The sequence below is a fragment of the Alternaria ventricosa genome (assembly GCF_023758065.1).
Source record: "Alternaria ventricosa strain BMP 2768 chromosome Unknown scaffold_7, whole genome shotgun sequence".
NCBI lineage: Eukaryota > Fungi > Ascomycota > Dothideomycetes > Pleosporales > Pleosporaceae > Alternaria > Alternaria ventricosa.
In genome coordinates, this window is record NW_026055687.1 from 641,703 (window position 1) to 660,933 (window position 19,231).

Sequence of the window (19,231 nt, forward strand, 5' to 3'; positions counted from 1 at the left end):
AATGCCGTGGGAGACTCACTCGATCATGCGCGCCTGACTGCTATCACAAGCTGCAAGCTCCTGCAGGAAGCCGCCGAACTGTGGACTCTCAGACGCGGGCGAGCTTGTCAGAATTGGTTCGGACTCTCCAATCATAGCCTGCGACCACCCATGCTGAATCGCGGCAAGCCTCGTTCTGGCAATCTCCACCGTAACTATCCGCGCCCTACACCTACGCGTTATGAACCGGTTTCTTGGACTTTTCGCGTCTTTGCCTGGGTAGTCCAGGAATAGCCCTGGTGCGCTGAACATTTCCATCTCGCATGTAGAAGGCCTTGAGAGCACGCAGAAGAGGAACTTTAGAATCTGGAGATCTCATTTATGCTTGCATTATTCTCATCGGACGTATTCAGCAGATGGGGAGTGCATATATAGCCACGATATGTGTTGAAGATATCAGAATAGGGACATTGTAGTTCCTTGAGTCGTTACTTTGATCTGTAATTGGATCCATATTACAAAAAGTCACATTCTTCCAGATTGTACCGACATAATGTCTGATCCGAAATGATTATCCTGAGAGTACGGGTGGTAGAGTGTAAGCTCAGGGCATGCTGTCACTATCATGACGCAGTTTTGCAGAGACATTCAAACAGGCCTGGGTTCAACATGTTGGTGTGAATTGTCGGCGTTGCGTTGGCTGCCGTTGAACCTCGCGTGCAGGTTAAGGGATTTCAGACATCCATACTAGAAAGTGGAATCTGAACAGCACTCAAGCCACCAAGTCCTCATCATAGCGTCACACCGGTTTGTCGGGAAACATAGCGTGTAGCTTGTGGATGTATTCGTGACCCTACTCAGCTACATCCTGGCGGAGTGACGTAGAAATCATCTTGATATCGTTAAAGCCGACCGAACCAGGAGACTGCCCATAATGCACATGAACACCGAAGACCCAGTTTTGACATGCTAAACCCCTTGACACTCAATGCAACCGCTTAACGCTTCTTTTGCTGGGACTCCTTGAGGACCTTCTTGACGACCTTCTGCTCCTCGATCAGGAAAGCACGGACGATGCGGTCCTGAACGCAGCCGGCGCATCGCGATCCACCGTAGGCGCGCTGGACGGTCTTCTTGGGGCGGGAGATCTGGGCGTACTCGCGGGGGCGGAGGGCTGGGATACCCTGGAGCTTGGTACCGCAGTCCTACAAACTGTCAACAACAAGCCTATACGTCCTTCCAGGTCTGACTTACACCGCACTTGGGGGCAGTACCCCTCTTCTTGATGTGCAGGTAACGGAGTTCACCACCGGGGGTCTTGATGACGCGGACCTTCTGGCTCCTGGTGTTGTAGGGCGCGCGACGCCTCTGCCCAATGTCAGTGTTTGCTTCCAACGATCCCAAGGTCCTCATTCGCCTGGTCCAGGGCTCGGGAGTGCGGTGCGACGTACGTAGGTGAGTCTGTTGGACGGCATTGTGAAAGATTTCCCGGGGAATCAGTGGGCGATTGTCTGTGTTCGTGTGAGCGAAATGATGTCGGAGGTGGTGTCGCAAAGGGCGATAATCGTACCTGGGTCTGGAAAGGGATTGTTAGTATCGTCGAAGAAATTCGCAGGACGGCGAGCTTGCTTACCACTGTTGTCGTCGTTGGTTAGTGAGGCAGCGAAAATCGTCGTGTGCTCGGTTAGCCGACCTGCGCTAGCACGCTAGACAAGGAAGCCCCGATCCACAATCACGTGACGCGCGCCCGTGCACGGAGGCCTGGCAAGAAGATTCACTAGACTAGTATGCGAACATCTCCATCGCCACTCCACACAACGCGCAGAGGGTGTATCTCTGCTTCGTGTGCCCCGCCAACTATTCGACTTTCGAGCTTCTGGAGACAGTCTGGAGATCCACGCGCCGACGCGACTTCCCCTTCTTCGACCGCGGCGCCGTCCGCAAAGCTCAGGATTCGACTCCTAAGCTTGTCGCGCGACCAACTGTGCTCAATCCACGAGTTCAGTGTAGCACTGTGATCGCGTTATAGAGGTTAGTAACTCCCTTTAACCCTTTATTCCGTAGGAGCCTCCCAGCTCCTACAATCTCGACACTCCATACGAGAGGCGCATAATTCCTCCAGTCTCGCGTTTTCATCCCCTCTAACGGCAACAGATTTCTTTCCCTAATTTCAGTCAACATGGCTTTTCCTCCACCGCCGCCACCGCCTCCACCAGGCCCTCCAGGTGCTGGATACGCGCCGCCACCACCACCGCCTCCGCCAGGTCCTCCGGGCTCCGGATATGCGCCGCCGCCGCCGCCTCCCCCAGGACCACCAGGTGCGCCTGGTACAGTAGGCCCTCCCGGCATGCGGCCACCTGTCGACCCGCAAGTTGCGAAGTTTGCACAAAAGAAGAAGGACTGGTTACGGCAACAGCGCCAAAGGTTCGGCGAGAAGCGCAAGGCAGGATTCGTTGAGACACAGAAGGCGGATCTGCCCCCGGAGCATCTGCGCAAGGTGTTTAGGGATATCGGCGATGTGTCCCAGAAGAAATTCACCACGGACAAGCGAAGTTATCTCGGTGCGCTCAAGTTCATGCCGCACGCGGTTCTGAAGCTTCTGGAGAACATGCCCATGCCTTGGGAGAGTAGACGAGACGTAAAAGTCCTCTACCACACCAACGGATGTTTAACCCTGGTCAACGAGGTCCCTCGTGTGATCGAGCCCGTCTTCCACGCACAATGGGCAGCCATGTGGCTGGCTATGAGGAAGGAGAAGAGCGACCGCCGACACTTCAAGCGTATGCGCTTCCCGCCTTTCGACGACGAAGAGCCGCCCCTGTCGTACTCGGAGAACATCGAAGACGTTGAGCCCCTGGAGCCTATTCAGCTGGAGCTGGACGAGGATGAAGATAGCCCTGTGTACGAGTGGTTCTACGAACACCGTGCACTTCTCGATACCCCACATGTCAACGGACCCAGCTACGAGACCTGGAACCTCGACCTGCCTCAGATGGCAACGCTATACCGTCTGAGCAAACAGCTTCTCAGCGATATTGTTGACAAGAACTACTTCCACATGTTTGACATGGACAGCTTCCAGACAGCCAAGGCACTCAATGTCGCGATACCCGGAGGACCCCGCTTCGAACCATTGTATAAGGACATCGACCCGAACGACGAGGATTTTGGCGAGTTCAACGCCATTGACCGCATCATCTTCCGATCACCTATCCGAACCGAGTACCGCGTTTCATACCCATACCTCTACAACTCTCTGCCGCGAAGTGTCAAGCTGGCTTGGTATTCTCACCCGCAGGTCGTGTACGTTCGTGCGGAGGATCCGGATTTGCCAGCCTTTTACTTCGATCCTGGAATTAACCCAATCTCTTCAAGAGCTGTCGCACCAAAGAACATCTCTGTAAGCCATGAGGATTTGGTCTTCGGTGAAGATGATGAGGACGATGAGGATGACTTCCAGATGCCCGAAGAGATGGAGCCGTTCATGGCCGACGAGGAGATCTCTACTCCAGAGACTGCTTCAGCCATCGCGCTTTGGTGGGCACCCCACCCATTCGACAAGCGATCAGGTCGTATGGTGCGGGCACAGGACGTTCCCCTCGTAAAGCAGTGGTACCTTGAGCACGTTCCTGCGGGTCAGCCCGTCAAGGTCCGGGTCTCTTACCAGAAGTTGCTGAAGACGTTTGTTTTGAACGAGCTCCACAAGAAGCCGCCACAAGCACAAAACAAGCAGAATTTGATGCGAACACTCAAGAGCACCAAATTCTTCCAACAGACCAAGATCGATTGGGTAGAGGCCGGTCTGCAGGTGTGCCGACAAGGTTACAACATGCTCAACCTTCTCATCCATCGCAAGAACTTGACCTACTTGCATCTTGACTACAACTTCAACTTGAAGCCCGTCAAGACCCTCACTACCAAGGAGCGCAAGAAGTCACGTTTCGGAAACGCTTTCCATCTCATGCGTGAAATTCTGAGGTTAACGAAGCTCATTGTTGATGCTCAAGTCCAGTACCGTCTAGGCAACATCGACGCCTTCCAACTCGCCGATGGTATCCTTTACGCATTCAATCACGTCGGTCAGCTGACTGGTATGTACCGTTACAAGTACAAGCTGATGCACCAGATTCGTTCCTGCAAAGATCTGAAGCATTTGATTTACTACCGATTCAACTCTGGCCCTGTCGGTAAGGGTCCTGGATGTGGTTTCTGGGCTCCTGCTTGGAGAGTTTGGCTATTCTTCATGCGCGGTATCATTCCTCTGCTGGAGCGCTGGCTCGGAAACCTGCTCTCTCGTCAATTTGAGGGCAGACACAGCAAGGGTGTTGCAAAGACCGTCACCAAGCAACGTGTTGAGTCGCATTTCGACTTGGAGCTCCGCGCTGCTGTCATGAGTGATCTCATGGACATGATGCCCGAGGGCATCAAGCAAAACAAGGTCAACACTGTTCTGCAACATTTGTCAGAGGCATGGCGTTGCTGGAAGAGTAACATCCCTTGGAAGGTACCAGGCCTGCCAGCCCCCATCGAGAACATCATCTTGCGCTACGTCAAGAGCAAGGCAGATTGGTGGATCTCGGTTGCACACTACAACCGTGAGCGTATTCGACGAGGTGCCACTGTTGACAAGACTGTGGCCAAGAAGAACCTGGGTCGATTGACGCGTCTCTGGCTCAAGGCCGAGCAGGAACGTCAGCACAATTACATGAAGGACGGTCCTTACGTCTCTTCAGAAGAAGCTGTCGCCATATATACGACCATGGTGCACTGGCTTGAGGCTCGCAAGTTCCAGCCAATTCCCTTCCCAAGTGTCTCTTACAAGCACGACACGAAGATTCTCATCCTGGCCCTAGAGCGTCTCAGGGAAGCGTACTCCGTCAAGGGCCGACTCAACCAGAGCCAGCGTGAAGAGTTGGCTCTTATTGAGCAGGCTTACGATTCTCCGGGCACTACTCTTGCGCGCATCAAGCGCTTCTTACTCACACAGCGTGCTTTCAAGGAAGTGGGTATCGATATGAACGATAATTACAGCAACATCAACCCTGTGTACGATATTGAACCCATGGAGAAGATCACCGACGCCTATCTCGACCAATACCTATGGTACCAGGCTGATCAGCGGCATCTGTTCCCGGCCTGGATCAAGCCTTCCGACTCTGAAGTCCCGCCTCTTCTGACCTACAAGTGGGCCCAGGGAATTAACAACCTTGACAAGGTCTGGGAGAGCCAAGACGGAGAGTGCAACGTCATGATCGAGACCCAGCTGTCGAAGGTCTATGAGAAGATTGATCTCACCATGCTGAACCGTTTGTTGCGACTCATCATGGACCACAACTTGGCCGATTACATCACAGCGAAGAACAACGTGCAACTCAACTACAAGGACATGAACCACGTCAACGCGTACGGTATGATCCGTGGTTTGCAATTCTCTGGTTTCGTCTTCCAGTTCTATGGTCTCGTACTGGATATCCTCCTTCTAGGCTTGCAGCGTGCGAACGAGATTGCCGGTGCACCAGAGAGCCCCAACGACTTCTTGCAATTCAAGGACAAGGAGACTGAGGTCCGCCACCCGATCCGACTGTACACCAGGTACATTGACCGCATCTGGGTTTTCTTCAGGTTCACTGCTGAGGAGTCTCGCGATCTGATTCAACGTTTCCTCACTGAGAACCCAGATCCCAACTTCGAGAACGTCATTGGATATAAGAACAAGAAGTGCTGGCCGCGTGACTCTAGGATGCGACTGATGCGACACGATGTCAACCTTGGTCGCGCAGTCTTCTGGGATCTCAAGAACCGCCTACCCCGATCGGTCACTACGATCGAGTGGGACGACACCTTCGCTAGTGTCTACAGTCGCGACAACCCTAACTTGCTGTTCTCCATGAACGGTTTCGAAGTCCGTATCCTGCCCAAGATCCGCAACTTGACTGGCGAATTCCCTGTTAAGGACAGCGTGTGGTCTCTCGTCGACAACTCCACCAAGGAGCGTACCGCGGATGCCTTCTTGCAGGTGACCGAAGAAGATATTCAGAAGTTCAACAACCGCATTCGACAAATTCTGATGTCTTCTGGATCTACTACATTCACGAAGATTGCGAACAAGTGGAACACGACTCTCATTGCGCTCTTCACCTACTATCGTGAGGCTGCGGTGTCCACCGTCAACCTACTCGATACGATTGTGAAGTGCGAGACCAAGATTCAGACACGTGTGAAGATTGGTCTAAACTCCAAGATGCCTTCGCGTTTCCCTCCTGCTGTGTTCTACACGCCCAAGGAACTTGGTGGTCTGGGTATGATTTCTGGATCTCACATTCTTATCCCAACCAGCGATAAGAGATGGTCAAAGCAGACCGACACTGGTGTCACGCATTACCGTGCAGGTATGGAATTACCCCGTATAAAATGGTCCGAAACTTATGCTAACTTGATAGGTATGTCGCACGATGAGGAGACTCTGATCCCTAACATCTTCCGATACATCATCCCATGGGAGTCTGAGTTCGTCGACTCCCAACGTGTCTGGATGGAATACTCCCAGAAGCGTCAAGAGGCACAGCAACAGAACCGCCGACTAACCCTTGAGGATCTGGAGGACAGCTGGGACCGTGGTCTCCCTCGTATTAACACCCTATTCCAGAAGGACCGCAGTACCCTCAGTTTCGACAAGGGTTTCCGCGCACGGACCGAGTTCAAGATTTACCAACACATGAAGAGCAACCCCTTCTGGTGGACCAGCCAACGCCACGACGGTAAATTATGGAATCTTAACGCGTACAGAACAGATGTAATCCAGGCGTTGGGTGGTGTAGAGACCATCCTGGAGCATACTTTGTTCAAGGCAACGGCCTTCCCGTCGTGGGAGGGTCTCTTCTGGGAAAAAGCATCAGGTACGTTTTTCCGTGTACTGAGTACAGTCTCGGTATTCTTTTACTCCACTCTCTACACTTTCTGCCACCATCGTATTCCCCAACTCGCTTTTTTGCCTACCCTTTAAACGTCGTGCCACCGTCGTACACCCCAACACCCTCTATGCCCTAGCCTTCTATCAGAACACGATCACGTGTCGGTTGCAAGCCTTGGCTTCAGCCTGACCCTCGATATTGGTTCGCAGCAAAAGCTCGATCGTCCCAACCAGAATACACTCTCATCACGTGCTGCTGCTGGTGCCTGGGGGGATAGGGGATGTAAAATCTCGCATGCGCGCCCTCGATTCTTCCTCCCTTCCCTCGCAACCACTCCGAACGCCTTATGCTTCTGTGCATAGAATGCTAACTTTCGTACAGGTTTTGAGGAGTCTATGAAATTCAAGAAGCTCACCAACGCCCAACGTTCCGGTCTTAACCAGATTCCTAACCGTCGCTTCACACTGTGGTGGTCACCTACCATCAACCGAGCCAACGTGTACGTTGGTTTCCAGGTCCAACTCGATCTCACTGGTATCTTCTTGCACGGCAAGATCCCCACCCTCAAAATTTCGCTCATCCAGATTTTCCGTGCCCATTTGTGGCAGAAGATCCATGAGTCCGTCGTCATGGACTTATGCCAGGTCTTCGACCAAGAGCTCGAGGCTCTCGGTATCGAGACGGTTCAGAAGGAGACTATCCATCCGCGAAAGTCGTACAAGATGAACAGTTCTTGTGCTGATATTCTCCTCTTCGCCAGCCACAAGTGGAGCGTATCACCACCGTCTATGCTTTACGACACCAAGGACACCATGAGCGCCACTACGACAAACAAATTCTGGATTGACGTTCAACTGCGATACGGTGACTACGATTCTCACGACATTGAGCGTTACGTCCGCGCCAAGTACCTCGACTACACTCAGGACAGTATGAGCATCTACCCGTCCGCTACTGGTCTCATGATCGGTATCGACCTGGCTTACAACTTGTACTCTGCATACGGACAATACTTCCCTGGTCTTAAGCAACTCGTTCAACAGGCCATGGCAAAGGTCATGAAGGCTAACCCTGCGCTCTATGTCCTCCGCGAGCGTATCAGGAAGGGTCTTCAGCTGTACGCATCTGAGAGTTCTCAAGAGTTCCTCAACTCACAGAACTACTCTGAGCTGTTCAGCAACCAGATCCAGCTGTTCATCGACGATACCAATGTCTACCGTGTGACAATCCACAAGACCTTCGAGGGTAACTTGACGACCAAGCCTATCAACGGTGCTATCTTCATCTTCAACCCTCGTACTGGACAACTGTTCTTGAAGATTATCCATACTAGTGTTTGGGCTGGTCAGAAGCGTCTTGGTCAACTAGCCAAGTGGAAGACGGCCGAGGAAGTAGCGGCTCTTATCCGGTCTCTGCCTGTGGAAGAGCAGCCGAAGCAGCTCATCGTCACTCGTAAGGGTCTGCTTGACCCTCTTGAGGTGCACTTGCTTGACTTTCCCAACATCTCCATCCGAGCTTCGGAACTGCAACTGCCCTTCCAGGCGGCTATGAAGGTCGAGAAGCTCGGTGACATGATCCTACGAGCGACTGGACCTCAGATGGTGCTCTTCAACCTGTACGACGAATGGCTGAAGACCATCTCCTCATACACGGCCTTCTCTCGTCTGATCCTTATCTTGCGTGCCCTGCACGTCAACCAGGACAAGACCAAGCTACTGCTGCGTCCAGACAAGACTGTCATCACACAGGAGCATCACATCTGGCCTTCACTAGCTGACGAAGACTGGATCAAGGTGGAAGTCCAACTTCGAGATCTCATCTTGCTCGACTACGGCAAGAAGAACAATGTCAACACTTCATCGCTCACCAGTAGTGAAGTGCGTGACATTATCCTGGGTATGGAGATCTCAGCTCCTTCGATGCAACGTCAACAGGCTGCCGAGATCGACAAGCAGCAAGAGGAGCAACAGCAATTGACTGCCGTCACGACTAAGACGCAGAACATCCACGGTGAAGAGATGGTTGTTACGACTACATCGCAGTACGAGCAGGCATCCTTCGCCTCCAAGACCGAGTGGCGGACGAGGGCTGTGGCTACTTCCAACTTGCGCACTCGTGCGAACAACATCTACATCAACTCTGAGGATGTCAAGGAGGAGGGTCACTTCACGTACGTCATGCCCAAGAACGTACTGAAGCGCTTCATCACCATCGCCGATCTCCGTGTCCAAGTTGCCGGTTACCTGTACGGAAAGTCGCCAGCGGACAACGACCAAGTCAAGGAGATCAGCACCATCGTCATGATTCCTCAAGTAGGTAACACCCGCGATGTCCAGCTGCCTAAGGAGCTGCCCAACCATGAGTACCTGGACAATCTCGAGCCCCTCGGAATCATCCACACTGTCAGTGGCAACGAGCCGCCATACATGCAAGCCAGCGACGTCACCCAGCACGCTCGTCTCATGAACCAGCACCCTAGCTGGGACAAGAAGACTGTCTCAATGACTGTATCCTTCACCCCTGGTTCTGTTTCCCTCGCTGCATGGGCCCTCACTCCTGACGGCTACAAGTGGGGTGCTCAGAACAAGGACACCATGTCTGACAACCCAACTGGTTTCAGCACCAGCTTCGGTGAGAAGTGCCAGTTGCTACTATCAGACAAGATCCGAGGTTACTTCCTCGTACCAGACAACGGCGTCTGGAACTACAGCTTCATGGGCAGCACATTCGGTACCGTGGAGAAGAGGCCAGTTCATGTGCGTCTCGACACACCTGTACGCTTCTACGACAGTATTCATCGCCCATTGCACTTCCATAACTTTGCCGAGTTGGAGGATGTCTGGGTCGACCGCGAGAACCAGTTTGAGTAGATGGGATGATGTACAACAAAAGGAGGAGTGTATCTGAGTAGGAGTATACCCTCTCACGGCGTTCGTAGGGATTTGGCGTTTTTGCATCATCGCATCATTGATTGCATGGATAGTGGAGAATGGGCGATGATTGAGATTGGGTAGCAAAAACGTGCATAGTGTATTATAATGTTTTCAGCGAAATGCATACTGAATTTACAAACATGTCGGCCATGCCTCTGTGATGACTGCGTTTGATCTACCCGATATTTCCCTCGCTGTACTAACTTCTTCTACCGATGCGCCAGCGTTTTGCTCCTACGCTCTAGCACTTTCAGTTCCAGCAATGGCGATGGTGAGAGGAGAGGGTTGAATATTGTGACTATTCAGCTACTCAGCATTGAAATCCAGCTATTCAAGCACGTGTAGCCCACCTTTACTCTTTTTGTGCTCGAGACTGAATGCCAAATCCCCCTTGTCAGATGCAGACGATGATGTCGAAACTGACGTCATAGGTTTGGTCGCAAGCTTCAGCGGCCGCTTTCCGCTTTCTGTGGGGTGTTCGCGCATCATAGCACTCGAATTCTTGAAGGTCTTGTGCGATGAGAGAGGTTGGGTATAGATTAGATACGAGTGTGTTGTTGTTGATAGGAGATGTGCACCTTTCTGCACGTGGTGCCCCGCATCATCTTAAATCTTCGGTACTTCCTTCCCAACGCAGTCGGCAACAAACGAGTGCTTGCACTTGCTCTCCCAACCTTCGTCCCTCATCTCTGGTAGGCGTACGACGGCTTTGCACCTAGACTCCTCGCAACCATGTCGCAGCCTCTACTCCATCATCCACAACCCACCTGCCTCGCTCTTTCCGGGTGTTGTATGACACACGCTTCATCCCCCACCATCCACCTTCGAAGCGATATGCCTTGATGAAGAAGCTTTCGAAGGACAAGTTTATTGAGACGTCCTCAAGACCTTGGAAAGTGTCCACAATCTCTCGCGCTGTTTCTAGGACCGCAGAGCATTCGTGCAGGAGTGGGCCTGGCCACCTACAACATATCGGGCCAAATTCTACGACAATAGTTCTGTGTTCTTTATTCAGGTTGCTAGGGTCTCTTGTAATCATCTCCAGAAACAAGTTAATGACATTGCGCAAGCGCTGTTGGTTTATCTGTGGGTCCCAATACTCAAATTCGAACTCGATAAAGACGACGAATTTTCTGATGTTTTTGGTGATGGCACAAAAGTTGGTGTTGAAGTGCCCGGTTTGGGGGTGCTTCTCATTGTTGAGCATCTTCCCACAAGTTGCCAACGTGAAGGACTGGTTGCAGAAATGAATGTCCATCGAGAAGGCGTCAATTACCACGAAGAATGGCTTTTGTCTGTAGAGTACCGTGCCAGCTTCGTTGCTGATTTGCTTTGCGGCGAGCATGATGTTTGTGATTCTCCCGCATCCCGTGTCTTCGTCTCGCTGGGCCATCGGCCACCCTGTTCCAATACGCCTGGGGAAGTAATAGCCGATGATCATCTCGCGAAGCTCGAGGGGAAGATCCATAATGCGAAAATTCCAAGGCTGGCCGTGATGCTCGGAGCAGGCTCCTGGTGCCCATTCGTAGTATCTAGGACAGGGTGCTACCTGCGAGGAATTGCTGCATTGCAGTCCAGTACCAGTGAGATATTGACAGCGTTTCGACATTTTGTGATTGGGTAGTGGCGAGATTGGTTTGAAGAAGATACGGTGGTTATCGCTCGTTGAGTGAGGTGATGTCGATGGTGATGAGAGAGTAATCTTTCTTTGAATGTATATGGGAATGAGAAGCATATAGAAAGAGATATTTGCGGGACTTTATGCAAATGGACATCGAAAAAATGAACATGACGCAGTGAAAAATCGAACACGAAACCATGGTTGCGCGCGACCATACCAAGCTCTACCATAGTCCTGGCACGACCCACTATTGGCGAGCCACTCACAAATATCCTGTTTCAAAACAGACCGGCAGACTACACTCAGAGAAAACAAGGGAAGCATAGAATCTGGCATTACAATAGAATCCGGGGTGTTCGATTTCCCTAATCCCAACGCGCCTTTAGTAACCCTTCAACCTCGTCATCATACCATTTCCAACCCACAGGCACTGCGCACCCAAACTCATCCCAACCATGGTTTAGCCTGCTCAAGTCTAAGTCACCTACATCCCAACCTGGCGGTCTCTCGTCATCCTTGAGAGCTTCGATTTGCATCAAACTAATATCTATGTACCGCCTCGGAACGATAAATTGAGCGGGATGGGAACGATCTGTTGGATCAATGAGGTATTCATACTTCAAACATGGGGCTGTGACCACAGATGTCAAAAGCTTGTAATGAGACGGAGTAAAGCGGAGTCTCCCCTGATGATCTTCGATGGGAGGAGGCATGAACACGGGAATGAATCGAAAACTTGCGTGAGTGGTCGTTATATCGGGTTTGGTTGGTTGGCGGATGCCGTCAACGTTCAGCGCTATTTTCCATGTGTGACTATCGCCGATGCGACGATGGCCATAATCTACAAGCGATGTCAATGTCGGTTGATACTCCGAGACTGTACAGTTCTGTGCATCGCGGATATCCAGAGGCTCGGTCGGTAGATCGAGAATACGCTTCTTTGTCTTCAGGATTCGTGCGAGACGGTCTGCTGCGTTTTTCATGAGGAACGAGCGTTGAAGAATGAAGGTCGGATATGGTAGAAGGGAGTATGCGTGTGACCAAGTGATGATGTTGAGGGCTTCGGTTACCGAGGGCTCGAGCAAAGCTGCGCAAAGCGGGGAATCCCAAGTGCTGAGGAGGGTCAAATGAGGGCAATCGCATGACGGATGTACTTTCTCTTTCTGCCCGCAGTTGTGCACATGTTTCTCATAGTGATATAACTGTCATTTGTTAGCCCTATGCGTCTTCTTTAAAGCAGATTCAGCTAGAAAGGGCGTACTTCATCGCACTCTTCGAGTGGTGGCGGGATCTCGGGCCCAACCCATCCATCCTTCTCTAGGTATGCTTGCAATCTTTTAGTCGAAGAACCTCTTCGAACAAACATCATCATTTGCTTTATGCAATGTCTGCGAAGGAAGAAGTAGAGTGCAGTGGTGTTGCTGATGATGGCATCAGTTTCCGCTTGGACGTTGCGAAACTCCACTGGTGAAGCAAAAAACGGTTTCAACGCTTTGTTGATGTTGTATTGGGTTTTTATAGTAGTTTCGTAGACGTGCTTCAGCGTTTTACACACGCGAGACAAGGCTATGATATCCCTGATCTCGAGTTGCTGCAAGATAGACGCTTGAACGGGGGTGCGCCGATCGATAAGGCCTACAAGGTCGAACATGTCTGAGTCAAAGAGTGCGTGCAAGGTGACAAGCAGAAATAATGACCACTATACTACTCGGGAATGAGTGATATAGCCAAAGAGTGCGTGAGTAGTCGGGAAGAAGAAAAGGATGAGCAGAAGAAGAACAAGCGAAGAGAAACGCTATATGCCAGTCTGAGAGTGTGAAGAAAACTTTGACTTGATCTAGAGAGCATGGAAAGAAAAAGACACTGCGTATGCGTCAATGATTGACAAGAACAAGGAATGCAGACACATCTATAACCCATCACTCCCGCTTCAACCACGCCAAATTCACAGCGCTCAAACATCCTTCCTCCCCCTTCTCCAACCACCCCAACAAATTCTCCATTCCCAATCGCTCAAACCCAACGTGACTCTCGACACTCGCGCCCGCCGTATGACTCAACACCATAACATTATTCCTCTGCACCAACCTCTCATTCACATGCGGCTCATTAGCATGAACATCCAGCCCCACCGCCGAAACAATCCCATCGTCCAACGCCCTATTAAGCGCCTCCTCATCCACCAACTTCCCCCTCGCAATATTCACAAGCCTCGCCCCCTTCTTAAACTGCGCAAATTCCTTCGTCGAAAGCAGCGTTTCCCCCGAAAACGGCGTAGCAAGTAACACGCAATCCGACGACGACAGCAACTCCTCCAGGCTCGCACACCACCTCGCCCCAATCTCCTTCTCCCTCGCCTCCATCCTCACAACATCATAATAAGCAATCTTCATATCAAAAGCGCGACTAGCCTTCTCTGCGACGCGCATACCGATGCGACCCAGCCCCACAATACCAAGCGTGCTGCCATTGGGATTGTGCGTCACAGCCGCGATATTCTGATTCGCGTTGCGGAACTGCTCCGGATCGCAAGAGCGCGCTGCGAGGAAAGACCAGGTGATTGCGCGGTAGCAGGACAGGGTTAGTACGATGGCGGCGTCGGCGACGGATTCGGTGCACGCGGAGGCGCTGTTGCAGTATATGGTTCCTGCGTGCGAGGCGAGGTATTGCGTGTTTACCCAGTCGAAGCCTGCGCCGGCTGAGGCGTAGATTTTGCAGGAGGAGGGGAGGAGGTCGCTTGGGGGAGGGTTAGTTTGGGGGGCTTAAGAGGGAAGGGACGGTGGTGGACGTACATGAGTTCTTCATCCCAATTCCCCATTTCGCCGCCTGTGTTCCAGAAGGGTCGGTACATGCCTACGAAGTCGCCCCATTTCTTCTCTTTTAGCGCTTGTTTGAAGTCTTCTCTACCCATTGAGTATGTTCTTATGATGTTGAATTTGTTGTTTAGGTCGGCGTATAGATCGTGGTTCCACCGGATATCATCTCCAAGATGGAGTATCGTTGGCTTTGACGCAGAAGAAGCGTTTGATGTTAAAGGCGAGGTTTTGTATGGCGTTGCAGGCGCAGGCAGACCAGAGTCCTGGGGCGTCGGCGTTGCCGAAGACATGATGTGTTGTTGTATGCGTAAATGCTCAGATGCGATCAATATGCGAGTAGAAACAGTGTGAAAGCTAACGTATATCGACGACCAAAATGGAGAGTAAGTCGTAGCAACCGCCGATTTCGCAGGTCCTCAAGGCTTCTTCCTCGTCTCAGAATCCGCGACCAAGACCCTAAACGTGATGTAAACCCGAGAACCAGATACCCGGGTACACTTGCTTTACTATCGCAGCCTTCTAGATTCCTGTCCCTCGAACCAGCTATCCGCAGCTTCCCAATATTTACTCCGAATTGCAGACGAAGGAAGAACAAGATCCAGAATGTGACAGAGGCAGAGATTAATTCAACAACAGACAATTTCATAAAACGAGTGATGTTGCATCACTTGAGCACGTAACGTGGCGTGCATGAAAGAGGACGTGGGGCAACGCGCCGCTGGCAAGCGGTGAAGATAAGGTTATCGATACCAAGAGCTGCACTACGCAATCAGAGCCTCCACGTGGTATATATATGCGCCTTATCCCTGTCGCATTCTTACGTGTTTACCGACCAGCATCACCGGTGTGTATAAGCTGACATCAGGGTGTTGTACTAAGTTAGCTTCATTCCACCATGTTTTCGAGGATCAAGGAAACGTAGCTGATCGGTGTCATGGTAAAACATACAATTCGAGTACAAGGTATAATCGCAGTGCAGATGTAATTTTAAAACCTCTTGTATTCGCTGTATACAACTGTAGGTCGGTTGCCGGATTGAAATTGATTATATGACAAGATACAATCAAGTCCAATCCGGCAACCAACCTGAGCTGCATACAGCGAATACAAGGTGCTCATGAAATACACGTCTAGCACAAGATACAACAAACCGCCTCTTCGTGCGCTCGCTCATGTAAGACGGAGTAGAGCACTTTCCCCACCAAACGCTCATCTCTACGCCCATCATAGCTTCGTGAAAACATTACTGTTTAAAATACTCCCTCAGAACCAGTTTACCAAAGCCGTACTAGCCGGATTCGACGGGTTGCCCCCATGACCATACTGAGTAACCATGTCGTCCCAGAGCGTCCAGTCCATGTCGCCGTTATCCATCATAGCGGCGTCGTCAACCTGCTGCTGCTGATTTTGCCCGTTGCCGCCCATGAATATGCCGTTCAGTGCAGTGTTACTGGTGTTGTCGATGCTGAAATCCATGTTGGTGGATGGAAGCATGCCGTCGCCAAACGTGGGGTAGCCGTTCGCCGCTGTTGGTGGGCGCCCGCCATGTGTGCCGTATGGATGTATTGAAGTGGCGGTGTTGTTCGAGCAAGGAGGTTGCGAAGTCGTGGACGGGGCAGCAAAGTTTGGAAAGTCTACGGTTGTGCCGTCGTAGACTCCACCAGCGCCCATGACGTCGTTGATCACATTGTCGAGGCCGAATTCAAACAAGTCGCCGAATTCTTTCCCAGGACTGCTATTGCTGTGACCTCGTGCGCCGTTTGCGTTTCCATTCGGCAACTGTCGTTGCCCACTCATGCCGTCTCCATTCTGCAGCGGGCTGTTCCGCGATTTGGCTTGCGTAGGGCTGCTTGGCCAACTTCCAAGTTCAGCGCTAGGCATGTCTCCCAACTTCGGTGCAGAAGGTCGCAACATGCTGTCCAGGATGTCGGCATCCTGTTGGGATGTGGCCACTCCTGGCTGGTTCATCTGACTCTGCGCAGACGACATCTGGAAAGAGAACGGGCTGTTGCCAAACTGCCCGCTTCGAATGGCCAAGCTAGCCCGCTCAAGAGCCAACTCTCGCTCTCGCGCAGCCCTTGCTTTCGTGAGCAATTTTCTGAGCGGTTTCCACAAGGTCCCTTGCTGGCCTTTGCGAAGTGGCGAGGCGTCGTTGAGCGGGAACCACCAACGGCCCGCCGTAGCTTCTAGGGCCCTCCATGCGCGCTCTACGGCTTCGCCTTTTGTGCGCACACAGAGCTCAGAAAGTAAAAAGGCGATGGCGTGCCATTGCACATACGTGCGGAAGAGCCAGCCCCATTTCATAGTTCGCGCTTCGGTCTCGAGTAGCATGGAATACTCCACATTCTCGAGCGAGGTAATGAAGAGCTTGTCCTTGGTTTCCTGAGGCAACGTCGCACCCCCATCTTTTCGCTGATATGGATGATACACTATCAGCCACATCTTGCTCATGATGAGCCTGGAAATTGTCGCCGTAACCCAACAAATCGGAATAGTCATGTCGCAGTTCTTGAGGTACTTGTTTTCCATGGCCTGGTGGCACTCTGTTATCCACTTCTCCTTCTGCTCGATCGTCATGCCGGCGAAGTACTCGGTGCACCTAGTGGGTCCCGGAGGTATGTATGCGATGCGGCGCATGATGTGGGCGATTTCGAAGCGGAGGAGGCAGAAGGTCATGTCTGTGAAGCCCTGTCGCTCTTCGGGGAACTCGGTCATGTCGGGGTGTATATCTGTGTCGTTTACGTTGAGGGGCTGCGAGTTTTTAGCATATATGCGCGGGACTTGAGCCAAAAAGACTTACCATCTTGGTGTCAAACTGAGCTTCCACAATCGTGGGATCGCAGCCATGGTCTTCGGAGGATCGCGCGTCGAGAATACAAACCTGCCACCAAAGCCGCCTTCGCATCTCGATCTCGAATGGTGGCAGACCGAAGTGACTGCCATCTCGGTGTATTCCAAGCGTCTGCGCGATGCGTACAACCAGACCAGTCAGCGTCCAGATCTTGCGCGCGTCATCGTTGCGCCGCATCAAGACGAGGAAGATGACAAACGCCTGCAGTATGATAACCTCGTCGCAGTAGAGGAAGTTTGCTCTCGCCAGGGCCTGTTCCAGTCCAAATCGATATCGATTCAGCAGTGTAGCTCTGTCCTCTCCCCATCTCTCCAGACAGGTTTCCGTGGTGGAGCTTGTCACGGCGCCGTAGTATATAGCAAACAGGAGCGTTTCCAGCCCTTTGCTTACTTTATCGGGATGTGCGAAGGCGTCGAAGACGGTGGGCTCGAAGGTGGGAATGTGCAAGACCTTGACTAAGGACTCGACGTTCTCCTTGTAGACTTCCCAGAACTGGCGCGCTTGTGGCTCGGGAGGATGCAGCGCGTGCATATCGACGTTGGAGGAACTGTAGCCGAAGATGAAGCCCTGGTGCGAGGACATGTTGGACGATTCGGGCGAGTGTGCCTCATCTTCTTCGTCGTCGTTCTCGATGAGTATCGCCTTTAGATCTTCGACCTGGGATGTATCAGCGTAGTTACTGTTTAGTCAGCTCTTCGTACACACCTCGTTGTTCAGGGAAGCCCAGAAGGAGTTGTTGATATAGCGGCTGCGACCATTCTCAACCACCAGCCGTCCGAAGCGGCTCTCAAGACCCTCGACGCTGTTATCTGTCGCGACCTTTGCGCCATGCTGTTTGGCAGGCCACTTTACGCCGCTGTTCCCGTTGGGGCATCCCTCTTCGCTCGTGCTGTTGTGTCGCTCCTTCTCACGGTCGGCGGCTTCCTGCTCGTGGCCCTCAACCTGGGCATTCAGGCTGGTGACGACGCCCTCCAAGCGCCTCAGCCTCTCCAGCAACTCGGCATCTGGTGGTTTCCTGCTCTTGCGCGGCGCACGTCCAGGTCCGGGGAAGATGCAGTCGATTTTGGCGCGTAGACAGTTGGAACACGGGTTCTTTTTGTCGCATTTGACTTTGCGCCTGCGGCAGGTTACGCACGACCGGGGGTTTGGCGTCGGCCCAGCACCACCACCGGGTGAGGGGCCGCTGATACTGCCGCTTGGCCTATGTGTGCCATTGGGCGGACTCTGGCTCTGCTGCGTATTGTCCGACATTGTACGAGAGGTGGATGACACTGGGAATAGTCTCTCCTCTCACCCAGACGTCTTCTCACTCTTGACACTCGCACCTCCGTGTGGCTTGACTCTTGCGGCGAGACCCTGGTCGATTATCGGTGCTGACCCAACTTCTCTCTCCGACCACCGTGTACGAACCCAGTACGAAGCGGAACATCCCCGGTGGGGCATGCAGTCTCTGGCGAATCAAACTATGGCGCATCAACGCCCGAACAGATCAGGCTGGTCAACCATGAAATATCGAGAATGAGACGGAAAAGTCGATTGGTTGACTTGCAAACCTGCGGAGGAAGGAGCGCATATTATGCCTTATGCCCGACTAAAACCGACGCAACGTCATTTACGGCTGGGACTGAGCATCTGATAACCAACAGCAGTCCTGACAGGCGACCCGTTGCAGTCATGTTACTGCCTATCTCGTGTAAAGGGCTCTCTGAGTCATCCCAACCAGGCCTCCCGTCTGCTGCACATCGTTCGCAACTTAGTCTACTTTGGAACTCAATCGACGACAAATCACGATGGAACTATGTCGGGGCCAACGGAGACCTGCCAATACATTAAGCAGAATAGTTGAAGCGTCACGTCACAAGGCGATTTGAGACAGGGTCAGGGTTCACGATGTGCTACCAATGTAAGTCTGTCCGCGTCCCGTGGACTGCGAGGAATCGGTCAAAAATTCGGAGCTACCAATCATCTCCGCAAGTCCGCCTTAATCCGACATGCACGCGTCGGAGAACTCTTCTGGAACGATCATGGCAACTTCCATACAGATTGTTGCCTGGCATAGCTATCCGAGCGCTCGTGACGGGTATCGCGAAAAGCGTATCCTCCCCTTGACTCCAATATTT

General features: G+C 52.2%; 5 protein-coding genes across 5 annotated transcripts; 1 reads left to right on the top strand and 4 right to left on the bottom strand.

The window, feature by feature from the left end:
- Positions 1–977: 977 nt before the first annotated feature.
- On the bottom strand, positions 978–1,454 carry RPL34B (60S ribosomal protein L34B; the record flags this gene model as incomplete). Its single annotated transcript, XM_049342891.1, has 3 exons — positions 978–1,184; positions 1,234–1,347; positions 1,431–1,454. The coding sequence occupies 3 exons, from the start codon at positions 1,452–1,454 to the stop codon at positions 978–980; spliced, it is 345 nt and encodes a 114-aa protein (XP_049199891.1).
- A 704-nt stretch (positions 1,455–2,158) lies between these two features.
- Positions 2,159–9,760, top strand: PRPF8 (Pre-mRNA-processing-splicing factor 8; the record flags this gene model as incomplete). Its single annotated transcript, XM_049342892.1, has 2 exons — positions 2,159–6,875; positions 7,272–9,760. The coding sequence occupies 2 exons, from the start codon at positions 2,159–2,161 to the stop codon at positions 9,758–9,760; spliced, it is 7,206 nt and encodes a 2,401-aa protein (XP_049199892.1).
- A 778-nt stretch (positions 9,761–10,538) lies between these two features.
- J4E93_004969 (uncharacterized protein) lies at positions 10,539–11,168 on the bottom strand (the record flags this gene model as incomplete). Its single annotated transcript, XM_049342893.1, has 1 exon — positions 10,539–11,168. The coding sequence occupies one exon, from the start codon at positions 11,166–11,168 to the stop codon at positions 10,539–10,541; it is 630 nt and encodes a 209-aa protein (XP_049199893.1).
- Positions 11,169–13,363: 2,195 nt separating this feature from the next.
- J4E93_004970 (uncharacterized protein) lies at positions 13,364–14,550 on the bottom strand (the record flags this gene model as incomplete). Its single annotated transcript, XM_049342894.1, has 2 exons — positions 13,364–14,180; positions 14,237–14,550. The coding sequence occupies 2 exons, from the start codon at positions 14,548–14,550 to the stop codon at positions 13,364–13,366; spliced, it is 1,131 nt and encodes a 376-aa protein (XP_049199894.1).
- Positions 14,551–15,523: 973 nt separating this feature from the next.
- J4E93_004971 (uncharacterized protein) lies at positions 15,524–18,362 on the bottom strand (the record flags this gene model as incomplete). Its single annotated transcript, XM_049342895.1, has 3 exons — positions 15,524–17,011; positions 17,061–17,768; positions 17,817–18,362. The coding sequence occupies 3 exons, from the start codon at positions 18,360–18,362 to the stop codon at positions 15,524–15,526; spliced, it is 2,742 nt and encodes a 913-aa protein (XP_049199895.1).
- Positions 18,363–19,231: the final 869 nt, after the last annotated feature.